General features: G+C 36.1%; 1 protein-coding gene across 1 annotated transcript in view; it reads left to right on the top strand.

Moving 5' to 3' along the window:
* Positions 1-22,327, top strand: part of DMD (dystrophin) — a 1,889,362-nt gene that overhangs the window by 944,424 nt on the left and 922,611 nt on the right. The window contains exons 41-42 of the mRNA XM_010599731.3: positions 17,004-17,151; positions 20,858-21,007. Coding sequence (XP_010598033.2) covers positions 17,004-17,151; positions 20,858-21,007 — 298 coding nt within the window. The remainder of the gene's footprint in view (positions 1-17,003; positions 17,152-20,857; positions 21,008-22,327) is intronic.

Below are 22,327 nucleotides of genomic sequence, written 5' to 3'. Positions count from 1 at the left end.
TGACTCAGAGACACCTAAAAAGAACAACGACAATCGATCAAGAAATGTGAATTAAGATTACAATTCTTTTTCAATGATATTTGGGTGCCGAAATGGATTTCTATGGATGTTAACAATGTGAAGAATATGGATCACATCGGGCCCTGGATTTTGTAAGAGTTACATTCCAGAATGAAATTCTAACTTTATGGGCCAATGTAATTATTATTAGGAATTTTTTGTTCATGATCAGAGTCTATCCATGACAAAAATAGCTTGTTTCTCCTACTGATTTATTTGGTGTTTTCTTGCCAATTAACCTTTACTCTAAAAAAAAAAAAAAAATTTTTTTTTTTTTTTTTTTACTCTAGACAGTGGAAAATAAGACTAATTGGAGTTGAGGCTCGCCAATTAAATAAACCTGCCAACTAAATTCTGGGTAATAATCACTTTTGTTCCCACTTGTGTTTATTACCCTTGGAAGTAAATAGCATGGCGCTTTTATGTCTATGGTTTTATTTAACTTTGATTTTCCTTAACCTAGTTACTTAAACTATATAAGTCTCATTTTACTCATTAAAAAATAAAGATAATAATACATATCTCATGGAGTTGCCGTAAGTATTAGAAATAATGTGAGTAAATTGGCTGATCATGTGCTGAGCACATAAGTAGGAGCTTAGAAATTGGTCTCTGGGAACAGAACACCTGGGATGGTGAAAAGTGTAGCTCAACAAATCCTCTCCCCCCAAAACAACGATAAAACCCAACACACTTGCCAAAACATATAACGAATCTGGAAATCTACAAAAGACATACACCAAATCAAAAAATGATCATTCATGAAAAGCTACTGAACTTTGGATAAGAACAATGGGAGTCTGGAATATTCTTACCTAGGACAGTGCCCAGTCCCCACCCCCAGTGTGGTCAGCATAGCAGTTCTGTCAGGGTGGGGCAAGCCATGAAAAACAACAGCTTCATTGCCAGAGAGACTAGCTTGATTTGCAGCCAAACATGGAAAACTCCATGCCCAGATGCATTGTCTGTAACACTAGAGACCTTGGTGGCAAATAAACGGGGCTGACTAGTAACTTACCTGGTCTAAAGTTGCAGTCTTGGTTGGGACAAGTAACTGACAGACTAGCCAGAAATTTAACAAGGATATCTGAGAAATTAGACAGCCATAAAGGACACACTAAATGCAAAGCAAAAAAGAAGAGAATAACCAAGATTAGAGCAAGAAAATAGAAAACAAACAAAAAAAATAGAGAAAACCAATGAAACAAAATGTTAATCTTTGAAAACATTTTTTAAATGGCAAAACTTTAGTTAGACTGACCAAGGAAAAAACAAAAAAGACAAAAGTTACCAAAATCACTAAGGAAACCCAAAAGAAATTAGAGTGTAGAGAAACCCTATGAACAACCTTATGCCAGCAATTTCTCCAAATTATGCGAAATGAACAAATGGCTCGAAAGACATGAATTACCTAAGTGGATTCAAGGAAAAACTAAAAATATGAATATGCTTAATACAAGTAAGAAATTGAATTCGTAATTAAAAATCATCCAGCAAAGAAAAGCCCTGGTCTAGATGGCTGTGTTGTTAGGTGCCGTTGCTTTGATTTCAATTTATAGCGCGACCCCATGTGACAAAGTAGAACTACCCCATAGGGTTTCCTAGGCTGTAATCTTTACAGGAGTGGATCATCAGGTCTTTCTCCCACAGAGCCTCTGGGTGGGTTCAAAGTGCTAACCTTTAGGTTAGTTAGCAGCTAAGCGCTTAACCATTACACCACCATTGCTCCTTTCTAGATGGCTTTACTTGGGAATTATTTCAAATATTTAAGGAAAGAAGAATGCCAATTCTTCACAAACTATTTCAGAAAAAAGAAAAGGAGAAAACACTTTCCAACTCATTCTATGAAATGAATATTACTCTAATACTAGACTTATTCAAAGACATAACAATGAAATATATCTACAGAACAATATCCCTCATGAACATGGACACAAAAACCCTTAACAGAACATTAGCAAACTGGATCCAAAACATAAAAAAATGATGATACACAACGACCAAGTGAGATTTATCTCAGGAATGAAAGGTTGGTTTCTCATCCAAAAAATGAATTACTGTAACACACCATATTAATTGAAAAAGGAGAAAATTAATAGAACAATTCCATTTACAATTGCATAGAAAGGAATAAAATACTTAGAAATAAATTTAACAAAAGAAAATATAAAAAGTGTAGTCTGAATACTACAAAACTGCTGATGAGTTCATTTTTATATATTGGAAAAAGGAAATAATCAGACTTTTCAGGGGTTACTGGACACCGACACTAATCCCAGTAGGCCCAAAATGTCACCGTGATCCAACAGTCAGAGTAGGACCATATGGAGATCAGGTGATCACTGGATTTTTAGCTCACGTCCATCTCACAGCTGGTACCCAAACCTATTCTACAGTGATTTCTCCAGTTCCAGAATGAATAATTGGAGCAGACATACTCAGAAAGTGGCAGAATCCACACACTGGTTCCCTGACAGGTGAAGTCAGGGCTATTATTGTAGGAAAGACCAAGTGGAAGCCACTGGAATTGCTTCTACCTAGGAAAATAGCAAACCAAAAGCAATACCATATTCCTAGAGGATTTGCAGAGACTAGCGCACCATTAAGGACTGAAAGGATGCAGGGGTGGTGATTCCCAGCACACGCCCATTCAGCTACTTATTTGGCCTGTGCAGAAAACACATGGATCTTAGAGAATGACAGTGGATTATCATAAACTTCTTTATACATAAAGATGAACTCAAAATGTATCATAGGCCTAAATGTAAGAGCTAAACAATAAAATTTCTCAAAGTAAAAAAGGAGAAAACCTTTGTGGCCATGGGCTAAGAATAGAGTTCTTAATATGGACACCTAGAGCAACATATATAAAAGAAAGGGGAAAAAAAAAAGATAAATTGGATTTCATCAAAATTAAAAATTTTCGTGCTTTGAAAGAAACCAATAAGAAAATTAAAAGTCAAGGCCCAGACTTAGAGAAGATCTTTGCAAATTGTATATCTGATAAATAACTTGTATCCAGAATCTATAAAGAGCTCTTGCAAGTCAATATTAAGAACACAAGTCTCAAAATTGGGCAAGAGATTCGAATATATATTTCACCAAAGAAGATATAAAAGTGGCTGATAAGCACATGCAAAAATGCTTTTCGTCGTTAGTAATTAGGGGAGTGCAAACAAAAACCACAATGAGATATTATTTCATAAGACAGACAATTCAAATGTTGGTGAGAATATAGAGAAACTGGAGCCCTCTTAAAATACTAATACTAATGTGCAGCCACTTTTGAAAAGAGTTTGGTGCTTTCTTAAAAAGTTAAAAAAATAAAATTATGAAGCAGCAATTCTACTTCTAGGTATCTATCCAAGAGAAATGAAAGCAAGTCATGCATTATATAATAATAGACAAACTTGAAAAGAATCCAAATGTCTGTCAGTTGTTGAATTTATAAACCAAATATGGTATATCCATAGAATAGATTACTAGTCACCAATACAAAATGAACAATTTGATACACGCTATAATATTTTTTTTATAATGTGAACCTCAAAGACGTTATGCTAAGTGATAGAAGATAGATTCACAAAACTGTACACAATATAATTACATTTGTATGAATGTCCAGAAAAGGCAAATCCATGGAGATAGAAAACTGTTAAGTGGTTTTCTGGAGCTGGAATGAGGGTAGAGATTGGCTGCAAATAGGCATGGGGGGACTTGGAGTGATGGGAATATGTTTTAAAATTTGTGGAGATAGCTGCACAACTCCATAAATATACTAAAAATATTGAATTATATACCTACCATAGCTGAATTTTAGGGTATGTAAATTATACCTCAATGAAGCTGCTAAAAAAAAAAAAAACAGCAAGTGGTAGATACTGGGGAGGTATGGATGAAATAAGCTTGGCAATATATTGATAATTCTTGAAGCTGAATGATCAATCATGGGAACTCATTATACTCTTTTTATACTTTTGTGCATGTTTAAATTTTTTCAAAATAAAACTTCATTTTTTTCCTCTCTGTCCCTCGTTATGCTGTGTGATTGAAGTATAGTCGTTCTAGCTATACCTCTTTGATAATTGTACGGCACAGATGTTATATAACCAAAAACGCCAAACCCATTGCCGTCGAGTTGACTTGTATTTATTGCCTAATAGCCTTTTATTTTGCTCATTTCTCTGTTATCCTTGGCCTTTTCAGTCATACAGTAAAGAAGTGATGTGCTAGGTTCTTAGAAACTATCAATGCTTTCTGGAGAGTGGAAATAGAACCCTTTCCTGTATTCAGGAGGAAGGCAATGGCAGTCCACTCCCAGTAGAGAGAAGACTATTCCCTACAATCTTCCTAAATCTACAGAGGAATTTTCTCCTCAGTGCTATGGGAATCTGCTTTCTGTCCTATCAATCTAAGAATCAGGAAACATATATTTCAGTTCACAATGCCTTGATTCCTTAGAGGTTTTACTTTTTTTTTTTTTTAATTCTTGGAGATGTCATTTGGATTCTACTATTTTTAAATGTGTGCTCAGCTAAGTGAAGCAGTCTACTTTATGAGTCAAAGTCAATCTTGGGTAACCTGTTAGGTAGACTTCCTACTCTCTACCTTGTACCCAGTGTTTAATGAATTTAATCATTGATGGGGAAGGTAGACCAAATGATGCATTAATGAAGTTCACGGGAAGATCAAATTTTAATACCCAGATATAAATCAATAAAAGATATAAACCCAAGTGACTTAATTAAGTGCTTTTATTATACGTCCTTGATGACTAATAAATATATTGTTTAAAACATAAACATCATCATGCTGTACTTTTGCTTATAAACTTCCAGTGGTTCCCGGGCATTACACGGGAAGTGTACCTACCTTGGCAAGCATGTAGGACTCTCCATAACCTGGCCCAAACCTACTTTTCCAGTACTCTTTCTTGCCAATCCCCCTCCACAATCTCTTCACTATGGACGCATTGAAAGACCATGAATTTCTACCCCTTCTTTGTCCATGTTGCTCCCTTTTCTAGAATGCTTACCCCTGTTCTTTATCTAGTGATCTTTTCCCCTCCTTACAGGTCCTTATTCCTCCCTTTGATTTCCTAGGACCCTTAGTAGTTGGTTTTCTGTTGCACTTAAAATAACATCCACATTTTTTACCATGGCTTCCTGGCCCTTGCTTATCCCCCGGCCTCGTCTCCTGCTACCCACCACCTTGTTCATTACACTTTAGCTACACTTGTCTATTTTCAATTCCTCTGAATTTCTAAGTATTTTTCTGCTTTGAAAGAGGCTGATTCTTCCGTGTGGAAGATTTTCCCCCATGTTTCATCTAGCTAGTGTTTACATATTTCTCAGTCACTTACTCAGAGTCACTTACTCAGAGAGACTCACTCTTCCAATCATCATTCTCTCTCCAGTCTAAATAAGGTCCCATTGCTCTTCTCCTTATGGACAAGTTACATTCTGAACAACTATTTATAAGTACATTTTTCCTTTGACCATTTGCCTCCACACAAGATACCAGTACATGCTCAATTCGGTCTTCTGAGAAAATGCTAAATATTGAAGGACTTAGATTATTATTACTATGATGATGATGACAATTATTATTATTATTATTATTATTATTATTCACCCTTCTTTTCTATGTTTTCCCAGGACTTTCAACAATTTCTCTCTGCTTTACACCCATCACATACAATGAGGTTAATAATATTTACAAAATATTTCAAAAATACACACAGAGGAAACACATCTTAGCCTAAAGCAAAACAAGATATCCAAAACTAAGATAACTGTATCTGACCATGGGCACCATTTCCATGTGGGAAGAGGAATTTAATTCATGTCCGCCTTTAGCTGCAACATATCTATGAAAGTTTTTAAGTAAAAAGTTCATAAATACATTATTAGTGTACCATAACACCTGTAACTTTTCTTCACGCACTTATGATTTATCTTAATATACTTCTTTGTGTGGTTAATGGTTTAATATCTATAACTCCCATCATACTCTAAGTTTCATATGGATAAGGACAGTGTCTGTGTTGTTCATCCCTGAATATCCAGCACCTAGCTTTTTTTAGCACAGTGCCTGGCACTTAGTAGACGTGTAATAAATATCTGCTGAATACATACCTGTACTTCAATGCTTATCACATTTTAAAGTAAACCATTTATACACATGTCTGTGTCCCCTACTAGCCTGTCAACATTTGGTTACTACCCTATCACATAGCACAATCAGTCCCTGGTACATTTTGGACACCTAAATATTTGTTGATGAAAAACAAAATTGATGACAGACCAACTTGCCTCAGTGCATTATACTCTCCAGGTGAGCAGTGTATATATCTTTTGAAGGTGCCCTACTTAGCCTAGTATGTCACATAGACTCACAGTAGATATTTAGGCAGTTCATTAACTCTAGAAGTTGGCCCTCATGGTGCTTGGCCTACATTACTCACCTTCCTCTGTCTCTTATAAATCCATTGGCTAATTTCCAGACACCAAGTGAAATGTTTGGCGGCCATGGAACCTTTCATACCTAATGGATTGTTTTAATTTTCATTTCATATTGGATTATTTACTTGTCTGAGGTCTTCTTTATGATTCTGAGTTCTTGATATGAATGATAAACTGTCATTATTTATTCCCAGTGACAAAAAAGATACTTCTTTTCTCCGGAAAATTCTCTCCTCAATTATCCCATGTGGTAATAAATTTTGGATATTCATTTTTGCATAGCAATGGTTTTCAAAGACTTTGACCCTGGGACCACTTTAGATTCTTAGAAATTATTGAAGACCCCAAAGAGCTTTTGTTCATGTGGGTTACCATATTAGACATTAGAACAGAAATTTTAAAATATTTATTTATTAATTCATTTAAACATAATAAGCCCACTGTATGTTCATTTATCACATTTTATGAGAAATAACTATTATTTTACACAACAAAAAAGATTTAGTGAGAAATGTGGTATCATTTAGATTTTTTTCCAAATATCTTTAATGTTTAGCCTAAGAGAAGAAAGCTGATTCTTATATCTGCTTCTGCATTCAATGTGTCGTAATATCACATTGAATGGAAAACGCACAAGATAATGGGAGAGAAAAAGGCAGATAGCTTCTTAGTATTATTATGAAAATAGTTTTGACCTCACAGATCCCTTGAAAGGGTCTCAAGGACTCCCGAGGGTCCCCAGACCACACTTTGGGAACTGTTGTTTGCGGAAATGTAACTATTCTTGTCCCTCTTGTGGGTATATTCCTGTAAAGTATAATAACCTGTATTTCTGAAGAACTTACCTATGGTTGTGTGCAGATTTTCAATACATGAAATGAAAATACTCTTTGCCCTTCTCCAGGATGGAAGGAATAGGCAAAATGTTCCTTTTCTCTCTCTTTGAAGGAACTTTGGGTTTCCTTCTCTGTATGAGGTATTTATATTCCACTGAAAATGTACATAGTGCAAGACAATAGATGACACTTTGCTAAGGGTGAAAATTACAACTACCCTCAGAGAATCAAAATATAGGTACAGTAATAAAAATCACCAAAAACTCCACAGAATGAAGAGTATGTAATAAAAAAGGGGGTGTGAAATTATTTAAAAAAAAAAAAACTGGCCAAGTTGGTTTTCGGCTAGGAAAAAAGAGAAAAATAAGGAACTTGAATAACAATAAAAGCAAAGAAAAGGAAAAGAAGGGAGAGGCATGGGTCTACTTAGTTACAAAGCATTTATTATTTTCCATGTTTGATTCTCAGATAAGTAAACATAGCTTCTCCAACTGGCACACTTTAGGGGATTTAAACAGAACAGATGTTTCTAATTAGATGTAATATCTACTTTTCATATTAGCTCCACCCATGTTGTATCCTGTGAAATACTAATTCTCTAAGATGTTAATAATTGTTTTGAGGGGTGGGGAAGATTTAATGGTCATATACGTTTTCACATAACTGGGTTAAAACAGCGATACAGATTTTCTTACATCAGTACCCCCATACCTTGAATTCCCTCGTGTGTCTAAGAAAGGATTTAGGATATAGTAGGTGTCAGCAAACTTTTTTTGTAAAGTGACAGTAACTGTTTTAGGCTTTGTGGGCTATCCAGTCTTTGTTGCAGCTGCTCAACTCAGAGGTTGTAGCAAGAAAGCAGTCATAGACAACATGTAAGTAAATGCATGCGGCTCTGTTCCAATAAAACCTCGTTTACAAAAATAGGTGATGGGCAGGATTTGGTTCATGGACTTGCCAACCCTAATAGATAGCTTTTCCAAATTGAATGTATTTTTTACTACAGAACTGTACTCCCCCAAATATGCACACATTTGGTTTTTCATGGAAAATCTCCCAAGACTAATGTGAGTAATTTTATTTCTCTCAGATATACAATTAAGATGGTGGTGCTCTGAGACTTTGAATTTCAGAATTGCACAACTACTATGTGCTAGGAACTGAAAATAGAGCATGATCATGATAGACAGGGTCTCTGTCCTCATGGTGTTTGCAAATATTGAGAAACACAGGAAATTGTAATATACCCTGTGACCGACAAATTATGAAGAGCAATGGGACTATATAGGGGCCCTGGTGGTGCAGTGGTTAAGTTTTCAGCTGTAAACCAAAAGGTCAGCAGTTCAAATCCATCAACCACCCCCTTGGAAATCCTATGGGGCAGTTCTACCCTGTCCTATAGGGTTGCTATGAGTTAGAATTGACCCAACGGCGGCAACAGGTTTGTTTTTATTTTCTTTTTTATGGGGCTATATAACTTGGTTGAAAGGGGGGTTAATTAATTGAGGAAGGCTTCATAAAGGAAACAATACCTAACCTGAGATTGGAAGGGTAACCAGAAGCTACCAATATCAAAATGTGGGGAAGGATATCCCAGGTAAAGGGAACAGAGTATGCTAAGTCCTGATGTGGATATAGTACTGGAGTTCAAGGAAGAATAAGTAGTTCAGGGGATTGTAGGATGCAAAGAGAGATGAGGGGAAAAAAGTAAAGCTTTTTGACCCATGTTAAAGAGGTTAGATTTTATCCCGTTGGCCATAGGGAGTTATTGAAGATGTAAGCTCGTGACTGGTCATATAGTAGAAAGATCTTTCATTCTGAAATGTTGAGAATGAATAAGAAGGAGATAAGGTGGGAGGCAAAAACTAATTAGGAAACAGCCTCAGTAATCCAGGCAGAGAGGATGGGAAAAGAAGGCTAGTAGTGGCAATGGGGATGGAGAGAAGTAAACAGATTTGAGCGATGTCTCAGGTAAGAACATGAGGGAGATAGAAGAATCAAGGATGACTCTAGGATCTCTAGTTTGAGAAACTGAAGGCCGGTGGAACCATCACTGAGGTTGGTGGAGAGACAGTCTTGGGCAAGAAGACAATAGTGTTTTGATTGTCTGGGCAGGGCAATATCTAGCTGTGATTGAAAGCAGAAAAACTGTATGAGGTCATATACTCTTCGTTGCATCTTCCACCAGCTGTAACAGCTTTTTGATAGGCTTTACTGATAGATACATCACTCTCCCTCTGAGAGATGCAGGCCCAAAGCATTCTCAGTGTTTTCAGAAGTCTATTCCAGCACCTGTGTAGACAGAACTCAGAATAAATAAATAAATAATCTGGAGAAAGTTCTGGGGTTTAGTCAACTGGAACTAATAAACTTGGAGAATGGAGTTCAATCTGGATCCCCAAAAAAGATTATTCTACAATTTCTTTTTATCTGAGGACTGAATTTGATAGGAAATGTTGTTGTCAGCTGCTGTTGAGTTTGCTTGAGTTCATGATGACCCCATGCACAACAGAATAAAATATTGCCCCATCCTGCACCATCTTCATGATTGTTGGTATGCTTGAGTCTATTGTTGCAGCCACTGTGTATTTTGAGTGTCTTTCAACCTAGGGAACCCATTTTCCAGCACTACATCAGACAATATTATGTTATGATCCGTAAGGTTTTCATTGGCTAATTTTCAAAGCAGACCACCAAGCCTTTCTTCTTAGTCTTTCTTAGTCAGGAAGCACCACTGAAACCTGTCCACCATGGGTGACTGTGGTGGTATTTAAAATACCTGTGGCCTAGTTTCCAGCATCATATTAACTCACAAGCCACCAGAGTATGACAATCTGACAGATAGGTGGTAGTGACAGAAAACAAGGAACATGAATGATGAAAGCCTTGGAATCCTAGGCAGAACCCCTAAAGATTAGGTTTTCTTACCTTGTTTCCTACTACTCTTCCCTTCTGTCATTAAATTCCAAACACTTTGTTCACTTCTTTGCCGTTTGATGTTGTTGTTTTGTGTTTTGTGTGTGTGTGTTTTGTTTTTTTAACATTCTGCCCATGATCCTACCTCAGGACCTTGGCACTTGCTGTATTTTCTACTTAGAGTGCTCTTCCCACTAATATTTGTATGACTTGATCCCTCACCTCCCTCATTTCTGCATTACCTAAAATTAATTCAAGCTTCTATAACACACGCCAAAATCTCAGTGGCTTAACACTTCTCACTCAAGTAAAATTCAAAACGGTTATTTCTGGTCAACAAGAAACTTCCCTCCAAGTGGCCAGTCAGGGACCCAGACTACTTTCATCTTGTGACTCCAGCATCTTTAACATGTGACTTTCAAAATCATTGTGGTTTTGTACATTAGAAAAAGAAAAAGCAAGGAGTATCACCTGTATGTAGGGAGGGTGAAGGGGTTATGAGCCAAGCCTGGAAGTGGCGAGCATCACTTTCAATCACATTCCATTGGTGAGAATGCAGTCAGATAACCACACCCAAATGAGGTTGCCGTGAGTCGGAATCAACTCCACAGCATCTAACAACAACTGCAAGGGAGACTGAGAAATGGCAGCTAAACTGCATGCTTAAAAAAAAAAAAAAGACTCCAGTTATTCAGTGAGCAGCTAGCTAGTCCCTACCATGAAGGCTTTCTTTACTCAAATGCCCCCTTCTCAATGAGGCTTCTGTGATCACTCTCTATAAAATTGCAACCACTCTCCTATTATATGCAATATTCCCTACATTTATCTCTATTCCTTGCTTCATGTTTTTCTCTGTAGCACTTATCACTATATCACTATCTATGTATTTTATTTCTTTACCTTGTCTATTGTCTGACTGCTCCTGATAGAATGTGAGCTCCACGAGGCCAAGGCTTGTTACCTGTATTCACTGCCACGTCACTGGAAATTGGAACAGTTACTGCACTTAATAAACATTCAGGAAATGTTTGTTGCATTGCAATCATACATATACTTCATCTAGAAGTCTCGTCTGGTGGCACATTTACCCACAGATTGACATACTCTATTGTGTTTCCCAACAAAATTCGTCAGAGAATTTTTCCAGAAGAAAGTGATAGAGCTATCAGATGGCTCAACAAAAAGCTCAATTTCAAATAGCCCCCCTGTATACTTGTACATAAAAATCTGAGCTAAAAAAGCAAGGTTAGTATCCAAATTCTCCCTTTTTTGTACTTTTTATTTTCTTTACCATTTATTGAATGCTAACTATTAATTAATGAAGTACTTGTATAAAATTTGAGTTTCTGAGAGCAAATTTAATCCTCACAACCACAGTATGAAGTATTTATTGTCCCAATTTTAAGACAAAGAAACGGAGGCCTATACAGAAAAAGAGTCCCAAGTTGCCCAAGTTCACAAGAGTTCAAGTTTCCTAAATTCATTACTTAGCTAATAAATGGCAGGGCTTATATTTGGACTTCTTTTCGTCTCAGTAATTCTCTCTGCTAAGCTTCATTCTTTTCCTTTCATTCTTCACATCTCACCTCACATAGCTAATCATTTCCTTAATGTTGAGGCATAAATGACTGAGAAGTTTTGACGTGTTATCCTGCTCAGGAGTATTTCACTTTACCAGGGCACAAACTTTAGGCAAAATGAATGAATGTCTAATTGTTTGACATCAAGTGCTGGTCAGCTATGGGAGGCATGTTGGTTTAAAAAGCCTCAGTTCTCATTCTGATGATATCCTATGGAGGGTATTATCTGGTGAAGTTACTATGTGTACCTAAATATGAGTGTTTTTTTTTTTTCTCTCAAGAGAACATCATCTTATTTCCAAATCTTTCTAGAGTTTGTCAAATTATAAGACACTCAGAAACCCTGGTGGCATAGTGGTTAGAAGCTATGGCTGCAAACCAAAAAGTCAGAAGTTCAAATCCACCAGGTGCTGGTTGGAAACTCTATGGGGCAGTTCTACTCTGCCCTACAGGGTCGCTATGAGTCGGAATCAACTGGACGGCAATGGGTTTGGTTTTTTTTTTTTTTTTTTTGGTTTCCATTTATTTTACTTTGCTCAAAACAATAGTACTAAGAAAGACACATTGGCTAGAATTTCAATTGATGCTTATTTTTGTTGCTTATAGAGACCACTTGATGGGGGAGCAAAAGGCAAACCAAAACAAACAAACAAAAAAAAAAACTGGAAGAAAACAAGTTTAGCAACATATAGTGGTTAACTTTGGTGACATAATGTCACAATCTTAAGTGTTGAATGCTATTGTAAGCAAGCTCAGGAAAGACCCATTTTAAAAGCAATTCAGCAAGTAGTTGCATAGTATAGCTTATGGACATATGGCACAGTAAAACAATTGTCTTTACATAATATAAAACTGTTTTATGTAATGTAAATGTCTGCTTGTGGCATGGAATGAAATTTCCAATGAAATATTACACATGGATTCATCAGTACTGTACCTGGGCACAAGGTACGGTATCCATGAGTACAAGTGAAGATGATACTACTGTGTTAGGTGACTCAAAAAATGAATCCATCAGGATGACAACTCTAATGTTGAAGATGCAGGTGAAAAATTTGAACAAAATTGTTGTATACATGCGTGAGAAAATGTGATATTTTAAATTAATATAATTGTATTATATAAAATTTTTAATTAATATGTGCAATCAAATTAATAATTAAGTACTATAGAGAGATAGGAAACCCTGGTGGCATAGTGGTTAAGTGCTACGGCTGCTAACCAAAGGGTCGGCAGTTCGAATCCACCAGGCGCTGCTTGGAAACTCTATGGGGCAGTTCTACTCTGTCCTATAGGGTCACTATGAGTCAGAATCTACTCGACAGCACTGGGTTTGGTTTTTGGTTTATACATAGATAAATGATGATTCTATCTACATTCCTAAAAGTTTATAGGTTAAGCCCAAGCCAAGCCAAACCCGTTGCATCAAGTCAATTCCAACTCGTAGAGGCTCTATAGGACAGAGTAGAACTGCGCCATAGCGGTTCCAAGGCGAGCCTGGTGGATTTCAACTGCCGACCTATTGGTTAGCAGTCCAGTTCTTAACCACTACTCCACCTGGGCTCCGTATTTGGATTTTTGGGGGGAGTATGGAGTACAATAATTTTTTTTTTTTATGGAGTAAGGTGTATATAAGCTTATATGTGACAGACTGACTTGATTTGTAAACTTTCACTTAAAGCACAATAAAAATTATTTTTAAAAAAAAAGAAACCGTTGCCATCAGGTTCGACTCATAGTGAAGGTATAGGCCAGAGTAGAGCTGCCCCATAGATTTTCCAAGGAGCGCCTGATAGATTTGAACTGCCGACCTTTATGCTTAGCAGCCGTAGCACTTAACCACTATGCCACCAGGGTTCCCCATGTATATGGTATTTAAAACTCCTTAGATTCAATATCCTCATTGAGGACATTAAGAAGGCAACACAGAGGATGAATCTAGTATTAAAAGAAATACGAATATGAAAGTATCTAGCACTTCACCTGGAATATTTGGTAGATCCCCCCGTAAAATCTTCCTATGTGACTTGGCAGCCTTTTTCTGATACCATAAGAGCCATCCCATTGCCGTCGAGTCAATTCCGACTCACAGTGACCCTATAGGACAGGGTAGAACTTCCCGTACAGTTTCCAGGGAGCGCCTGGCGGATTTGAACCGCCGGCCTTTGGGTTAGCAGCCGTAGCACTTAACCACTATGCCACCAGGGTTTCCCTAAGACAGTCCTCCAGAAAATGTTCATTAAGAGTTAGTGGTAAATTCCTTGAATTTAACGACACATCGGTAACTCTTCCTTTCTGGTTATGCACATTTCCCGCTATCATGATATGTGCTTCCTCCAACTGCGTTAAGAGCATTTGTAATATAAACGGTAACGGAGCCAGCATTTCAAACAGAAGCCATTCTTCTCAAAAAATAGCTAAATGTATTGAAATGCTTCTAAAAGTAAAATATTTAGCACTTAATTGCAGATGGGTAATGTTAAATACCCCATTCGTTATTATTACTACCACATGCCTGAATAAATCCTACCATAAGCATTAAACAAGAAGGTAAACAAAGAAATAACACTTCATGTGATGAATGCCAGCAACAAGCATGTTTAAACTGTTCTGTCAAGAGACAAGCCTGGAAATGCTAACTGCGTTCCTGTGCTTTTCTGCAATCAGCTGAATACATAAATTCAAATTGCTGCTTTTAAAACTTCAAATTGGGGCTTTTGAAATTTCAGAAAACACATGCACATGGAAAAGCAGGTTATAACAAGGTCCCGGTAGGATTTTGGCACCATCTTTTTTTTATATTTTTCAAAGTATAAAAAACAAATTTCGACAAGAAATGACTACCAAATGTTTTCATATTTTAAAAAAGAAGATGCTGTACTTTTTAAAAAATTAAATCATCAGAAAAAGTTTTCCACAAACACCATGTAACAAGAAATATTATAGCAAAGCGTTGACTTTTTAAGTGATGATATAGTATATCTGGGAGTTCTTGAGCGTTTTCTAAATTAGTATTCGGTTAATATCCATAAGATCATATGCAAGTCAGTCGCTGCCTTTCAAACTGATGCTGAAGGTTAATTATAAAATGCACTTAATTGTTTATAGTGCACAGATGAGTCCCAGATACTCTCACTGTTCAAATAAACTGTAAACATAGAAAATTTAACAGATTTATAGTAGAAGACAGTAATTCTCCACAAACTCATTTATTAATTTAATGAAATCCAAATCCCCAATGAGATTTAGTTTGTATCCTGACCAAATGATTCTCCGATTATATAAGTACATAATAACTTAGAAGAGCTCAGGTGGAGGAGAGAGGGCTTAACCTACCAGAAATTAAAACCTATATTAAAGTTGCAATGATTGAAGTAGTGCATTTCCATCACAAAAATGTGCAGTAGATAAGCAAACAGAGCCCCGATACTTGGAGAAACCTGAAATCCAACAAAGAAAGTACCACACATTAATAGCAAAATTTTATTGGAGGAAAATATCAATTTACCAAAAACCCTTCAACGTCAGAAATGTAAGTCTTAAGTAAATTTAAAATTGATTCAACATTTTTTTTTTAATGATAATATAAGAACCCAGAATAAAGTAAAGGTGAATATCTAAACAATAGTAAGGTAGACACAATTTTAAGAATATCAATGAAAGCAGTAACCTAGACGAAACTGATAACTTTTTATCTTGAAAAAGCAAACAACAGTAAAAATTATTCCCAACAAATGTATTTTTAAATAATGAGAAAGAACCTTATAAATAAATAAGAAAACATTAAAGAAAAATAGGCAACAGATACAGCAGACAATTGATAGTAGAAACTTACATGACAAACACACACACACAACAACACATTTTCGACTTTCCTGTTAACACAAAAAATAGTGTAGAACATCTACGGCAAACGATTTTTCTTCTATCAAATATATAATTCGTAATGCTCAGTAGTGATAAAAGTGTAGTGAGACAAGTATTTTATAATTGTTGGGAATTTATGTGTTCTTATTACTACCATCGCAAAGATACTTAGCCATGTGTTTCTAAATCCTTAACATTCTTATTGTTAACTTCCCTTCGCTCTTCTAAGGACATTATCAGATATATGAACTAAAATACATAAACAAATGTGTTTGTGATAGGGTTATTTATGACGCTGAACTATTGGGAACAAACTAAATGCTTAATAACAGATGAATGGTGAAATATGGTGTACCCAATACATAAGGATACCTTTATGGATAGGTGAATAACATGTATTTTTTATAATTAAAAACTTCCACTAATACAACATGGAGTCCTTAAGTGGCGTTCATGGTTAAGCGTTAACCTCCAGGCCTCAGAAGACAAACCTGGCTATCTGCTTCTGAAAGGTCACAGCCTTGAAAACCCTATAGAGTACAGTCCTACTCTGCACACATGGGGTTTCTATGAGTCAGAATGGACTCAATGGCAACTAATGACAACAACAAATGCAGCAGACATTAAGTATTTCAAATCAAGTTTCTTCTTTCCTTAAAATGAATTGTGAGTCATAATTTGGAAATCATTTTAGCATGTAATAATTTAGTGTTTTTATTTTAACTCCCTTTATTTGAACTTTTGCCCTTCAATTTTCCAAAGTGCTCCTTCATGTTATATATCAGAGGCAATTTGTTTTCCAGGGGAAGAATATTTGGCAATGCTCAGAAACATTTTTGGTTGTCATAACTGGGTGGGCAGGGGGTTGCTGTTGGCATCTGGTGGATAGAGGCCAGGGATGCTACTAAACATCCTAAAATACACATGACAGCCCCCCCAAAACAAAAAATCACCAGCCCCAAATGTCAATAGCGCTGAGACTGAGAAATCCTGCTCTAGTGTAATGACATACTGATGGTGGATTTTAAAAAGCAGAATTTTTTGACCAATTTTAATCTCTTATCTTTTAGAGATTTTTGAGATATTGATATTTGCCTTGTTCAAAGTGAATGGATTTGTCTTAAAAGAAATGATGTATTGTTAACAGCCTTTAAATTGCTTATTTTCTTGAACATGTTGGCCATGTTGGTAGTTTTTCTTTCTTTTTTCAGTTTGCTTTAAAAAAAAGAGAAAGTTTGAGAAACATGTAGTTTGTAACAATTTTATTCTTTTTCCTCCAGGCTAGAAGAACAAAAGAATATTTTGTCAGAATTTCAAAGAGATTTAAATGAATTTGTTTTATGGTTGGAAGAAGCAGATAACATTACCAGGATTCCACTTGAGCCTGGAAACGAGCAGCAGCTAAAAGAAAAGCTTGGTCAAGTCAAGGTAATTTTATTTTCTAAAATCCCCCAGGGCTTACCTGTATAAAGAGGGTATGAATCTATTTTTTAAATGTATTTATTCATTGATTCCCTGCTCATTAGTTTATTTATAATTCTTCCCCAAAGTGTTTTTCTCACAATTTTTTTTGTCTTAACCCAGTGGCTCCCAGCCTGTGTACTTTGTTTAAAAATGCACCTTTTTCCTATGGGTATACATTTTATTATACACATGTGTGAGCTTGTGTGTGTGTGTAATGCATGGCAGTTATTTTTGAAGCTAAATTCAAAATCATTTTAGACTTACTGGAGAATTCCACAGCTCCAATTATTTTCAAATATTAAAGAACAAAATGAAGAATCATAAAATCAAAATCTAAATGGAAGTCCCTTTTTAATATGCCTCTTTAAGCCACATACCTGGAGATTTGAAGAGAGCCTTTATAAAAAAGAATCCCATTTGCTAGGGAAGATCTTAATTGCAAAATCAATGGCACTACTTCAGCTTCTAATTAAAGGCATTCAATTTGCCTGAAGCAATGTTTTGTTTTGGTTTATGTTGTCTGGAAGTGGGAGGCGTGGTGTTGGTTCACACACCATACTGGTTGAATAGACATCCAGCTTATTCAAGTGGCTTTTCATGCCTTCCTACTGTGATGTCTGCTTATTACTAATTACCTCACCTGGCTGACTGGTATGCTCTGGTTGTACAGATGGATTAATTTTCATGGTTTTAGTTTTAGGAAAGCAACCCTTTGGATACGTTTTATTTTAAATTTTGAAGGGAAGGTGAAAGGGGAAAAGAAATGAACATTTAATCATCCCCTAATTTTTTTTTATTATGTGCCAAGGATTAGATGCATTTCCTTCCATCTGCTATTTTATTTAACCTTCATATCAAACTTTCAAAATGATTGCTATTATTCTCATTTTACAAGGTTGAACAATCAAATGGAAATGGAATTGCTCCTTTATCCATGATTCGGTTGGTTTTCACATGTAAATTAGAGTCCAATGGCAGCCATTTATCTCTGTGAAACAAGAAATTTGTAACAAAACAGGGAAAAGGTATAAAAATATTTCTAAATTCAGAAAACAAATATTCAGCATTTACTGTATGCTACCACCACTTGTCTGTCAGTTTGTCCAGCTGTGGTGGCTTGCATGTTGCTGTGATGCTGGAACCTGCGTCACTGGTATTCCAAATACCAGCAGAGTCAACCATGGTGGACAGATTTCAGCAGAGCTTCCAGACTAAGACAGACTAGGAAGAAGAACTTGGCTATCCACTTGTAAAAAATATTGGCTACTGAAAACCTTAAGAGTAGTAGCTTAAAATTGTCCCATATACTGTGAAAGATGAGCCCCGCCCCACCCCCGATGTTGGAAGGCACTCAAAATATGACTGGGGAAGAGCTGCCTCCTCAAGGTAGAGTCTACCTCAATGACGTGGATGGAGTAAAGCTTTTGGGACCTTCATTTGCTGATGTGGCATGACTCTAAAGGAGAAGAAACAGTTGAAAACATCCACTAATAACCATAATGTGGAATGTAAGAAGTATGAATCTAGGAAAATTGAAAGTCATCGAAAATGAAATAGAACACTTGAAGATAGATATCCTAGGCATTAATGAGCTGAAATGGACTGGTATTGGCCATTTAGATTCAGACAATCATATGGTTACTATGCTGGGAATGACAAACTGAAGAGGAACAATGTCACATTCATCGTCAAAAAGAACATTTCAAGATCTATCCTGAAGTACAACACTGCCAGTGATAGGATAAGGAAGACCAGTTAATACGACTATTATTCAAATTTATACGCCAACCACTAATGCCACAGATGAAGAAATTGATGTTTTTATCAACTTCTGCAGTCTGAAATTGACATGCAATCAAGATGCGTTGATAATTACCAATGATTGGGAGAATCTGCTGCAAAAGACCTCTTTCAAGTGTTAAAAAGCAAAGATTTCACTTTGAGGACTAAGGTGACTGATCCAAGTCACAATATTTTCAATCGCCTCATATGCATGTGAAAGCTGGACAATGTATAAGGAAAACTGAAGAAAAATTGACGCATTTGAATTGTGGCGTTGGCAAAGAATATTGAATATACCATGGACTGCCAGAAGAATGAACAAATGTGTCTTGGAAGAAGTACAGTCAGAATGATTCTTAGAAGCATGGATGATGAGCCTTCTTGTCACTACTTTGGACAGGAGGGACCAGTCCCTGGAAAAGGACATCGTGCTTGGTAAAGTAGAAAAAAAAAAAATTTTTTTTTGAGGGTCATCAAAAAAGAAGAAGATCCTCAACTAGGTGGACTGACACAGTGTGTGCAACAATGGACTGAACATAGCAACGATTGTTAGGATGGCGCAGGACCAGGCAGTGTTTTGTCCTGTTGTACATAGGGTCTCTATGAGTTGGAACCGGGCTGAGGGAACCTGATAACAACTATATGCTAAGCATTGCAGTAGGTATTTGAGATTCAAAAATAAAAAGTTTGGAAACAGTACTTTATTTGTAGTTAGTTATGTCATGGGAAAACAAACTCAGTCCACCCTTGGAAATTCATCTTTCCTTAACGTATTGAGTGTCATATTTAGCAATATAACTGATAACTCATTTAAAGGATATCTTTGGTGGCATTCACTTATTAATAAGTACACATTGATTTTCTTTTCTCTTCGGACAAACTAGATCAGTTCTGTCCAATAAAACTGTCTGTGATGATGGAAATGTTCTGCATTGCCCAATTTGGTAGTCACTAGACAGCAATGGGTAGACATATATATGTGACTTTTGAGTACTTGAAAGGTGACTAGTGTGATTGAGAAACCGATATTTTTACTTACTGAGGTAAAATTTAATTAATTTAAAGTTTTTTTTTTATCTCATGTGGCTAGTGGATAGCGTATTGAACAGCAGCTCTAGATGATATCAGTGAATAAAATGCAGTTATTAACATCATCGTGTTTTTGTAGGACTTGGCGAAGGGCATTTAAAGTGTGATGCTGAATGAATAAGAGAAATTTGAGGATGGGGAGGAGTGAAAAACAGGCATTCTGCAATGAAACTGCCCAAGTTTGAATTGCAGCTCTATTGCTTGCTATCTTTGTGTCCTTGAACTTGGTATTTAAACTCTCTGTCTCAGTTGCCTTCTATATAAGATAAAGATAATAGGATCTACCTTATAGAGTTATGATAATATGCAGATAAACTAAAAGAATTCATGCCTACAGATTAGCACAGTGCCTGGCCCTTGGTACACACTCAACAGATGTCTCTTAAGACCATGGTGTAAATTCTCACTCATTGGCGTGTTACGGTAAGGTGTCTAAGCACCTGCGAGGGTGATGCGTTTATTCCTGTTGTTCCATTTGTGATAGTGGTGTGTTTTCAGACTCTAACTCCATTTAGGGCATTGTTTTAGAGCTTATTATACCACCCAACATTTTTCTCTTTTAAAAAAATCTCTTAGGAACAAGATAATTTAGTCCTTTCTAGGATAGGTTTATCTATTTGGGAGTCGGTGTTTCAGTTCACGAGCTCTGCACTCTGTAGAAAATTGTTGGTATTTGAGGTATGTGCAGACCTTCGGTCAAGCTGCTTCATTTTTATAGACTAATCAATAGAGGCGAAGACAAGGTAGTTGGAATTGTGTTGTAATTCATCTTAAACATTGTTGCATTTGTCTGTTTCAGTTACTGGCGGAAGAGTTGCCCCTGCGCCAGGGAATTCTAAAACAATTAAAGGAAACCGGAGGAACAGTGCTTGTAAGTGCTCCCATAAGCCCAGAAGAGCAAGACAAACTTGAAAATAAGCTCAAGCAGACAAATCTCCAGTGGATAAAGGTTAGACATTAACCATCTCCTCTTGTCACATGTGTTAAATGTTGCATGTGTTCCTATTTGTTTTGTTCCTTGCGTGCTTTATGGGAGTGGCGTGTGTGTGTGTGTGTGTGAGTGATTTGTTGGGATGGAAAGAATGGTGATGATTGTAGAAGATGGCACACTAATGACCAAATGCCAAAATGTACACCACTATTCTTTGCATGAATTAGTTCAAATAATTAGACTATAACTGTGATGAAGTGATTAATTCAATGTTCAGGTATACCTTGACAGTATTTAGCAAGATGGAGGTAACCAATTTCACCAAGTCTCATAAAATCAAAATTACTTATTCTTATCTAAAATGGCACTGGGTTTGTTTTATCTAAAATGTGTTTAATCGATAATTAATGCCCAATAACCCCACACCCAAAAGTGCTTGCTCGTATGCTAGACTCATTCATTCATTCTTTCATTTACTTCCTTAACTTGTGAGTCTTCAACTTTCTATCTTGTAAATTTTTTAAATCTATTATTGAAAATGTTTAGCAAAATAATATATACTTATTTTTTAAACTAAGTGATGTTTATGAATATATAATAAATGTAAACCAATTGATTCATCCCCATTTAAAAAAAAAACCCTTTCCTCACTGTAGTGCAGTGGCACTTTTGTACTCAAACGAGCAGTTATGTATGAACATACTTCTGCAGTCTCTATTTTCTTCTATTCGATTACGTCTATCTTTGTACCAATACCACAGTGGCTTACTTTTAATCATTTCTTTTTAATTGGGATCTAAAGCATAAACTCTCCAACTTTGTTCTTCTTATTGAAGATTACCTTAGCTATTTTTGTATTTTTAGATTACCAAATAAATTCTACAACCGATTTGTCAGTTTCTACACAAAGTCTGACAGGATGTTAATCGGAATTGTGTTGAATCTGTAGATCAGTTGACATCTTTACAATATTGAGTCATCCAGTCTTTGAACATGGTGTATCCTCCCTCCATTTATTTAGGTATTTTTAAATGCCTTTTTAGCAGTATTTGAAGTTTTCAGTTCAGAGGTACTACACATGTTTTATTAGCTATAATGCCAGGTATTTGATGATTTTTGGTTCTACTTTAAGTTTTAAATTTTATTTTCACTTTGTTGCTGGTGTATAAAATGTAACTATTTTTATATATTGAACATGCATCCAGTGACCTTTCTAAATTTACTTACTAATAGTTTGTAGAATATTTGGGATTTTTTAAAGAATATTTTATTGTGTTTTTGGTGAAGGTTTACACAGCTTTTTAGGTTCACCTTCAACAATTTCTACGCAAATTGTTC

Source organism: Loxodonta africana, chromosome X (genome assembly GCF_030014295.1).
Source record: "Loxodonta africana isolate mLoxAfr1 chromosome X, mLoxAfr1.hap2, whole genome shotgun sequence".
In the NCBI taxonomy this organism is placed as follows: Eukaryota; Metazoa; Chordata; class Mammalia; order Proboscidea; family Elephantidae; genus Loxodonta; species Loxodonta africana.
Note: the sequence above shows the minus strand (reverse complement) of the source record. Positions and strands in the feature narration are given on the sequence as shown.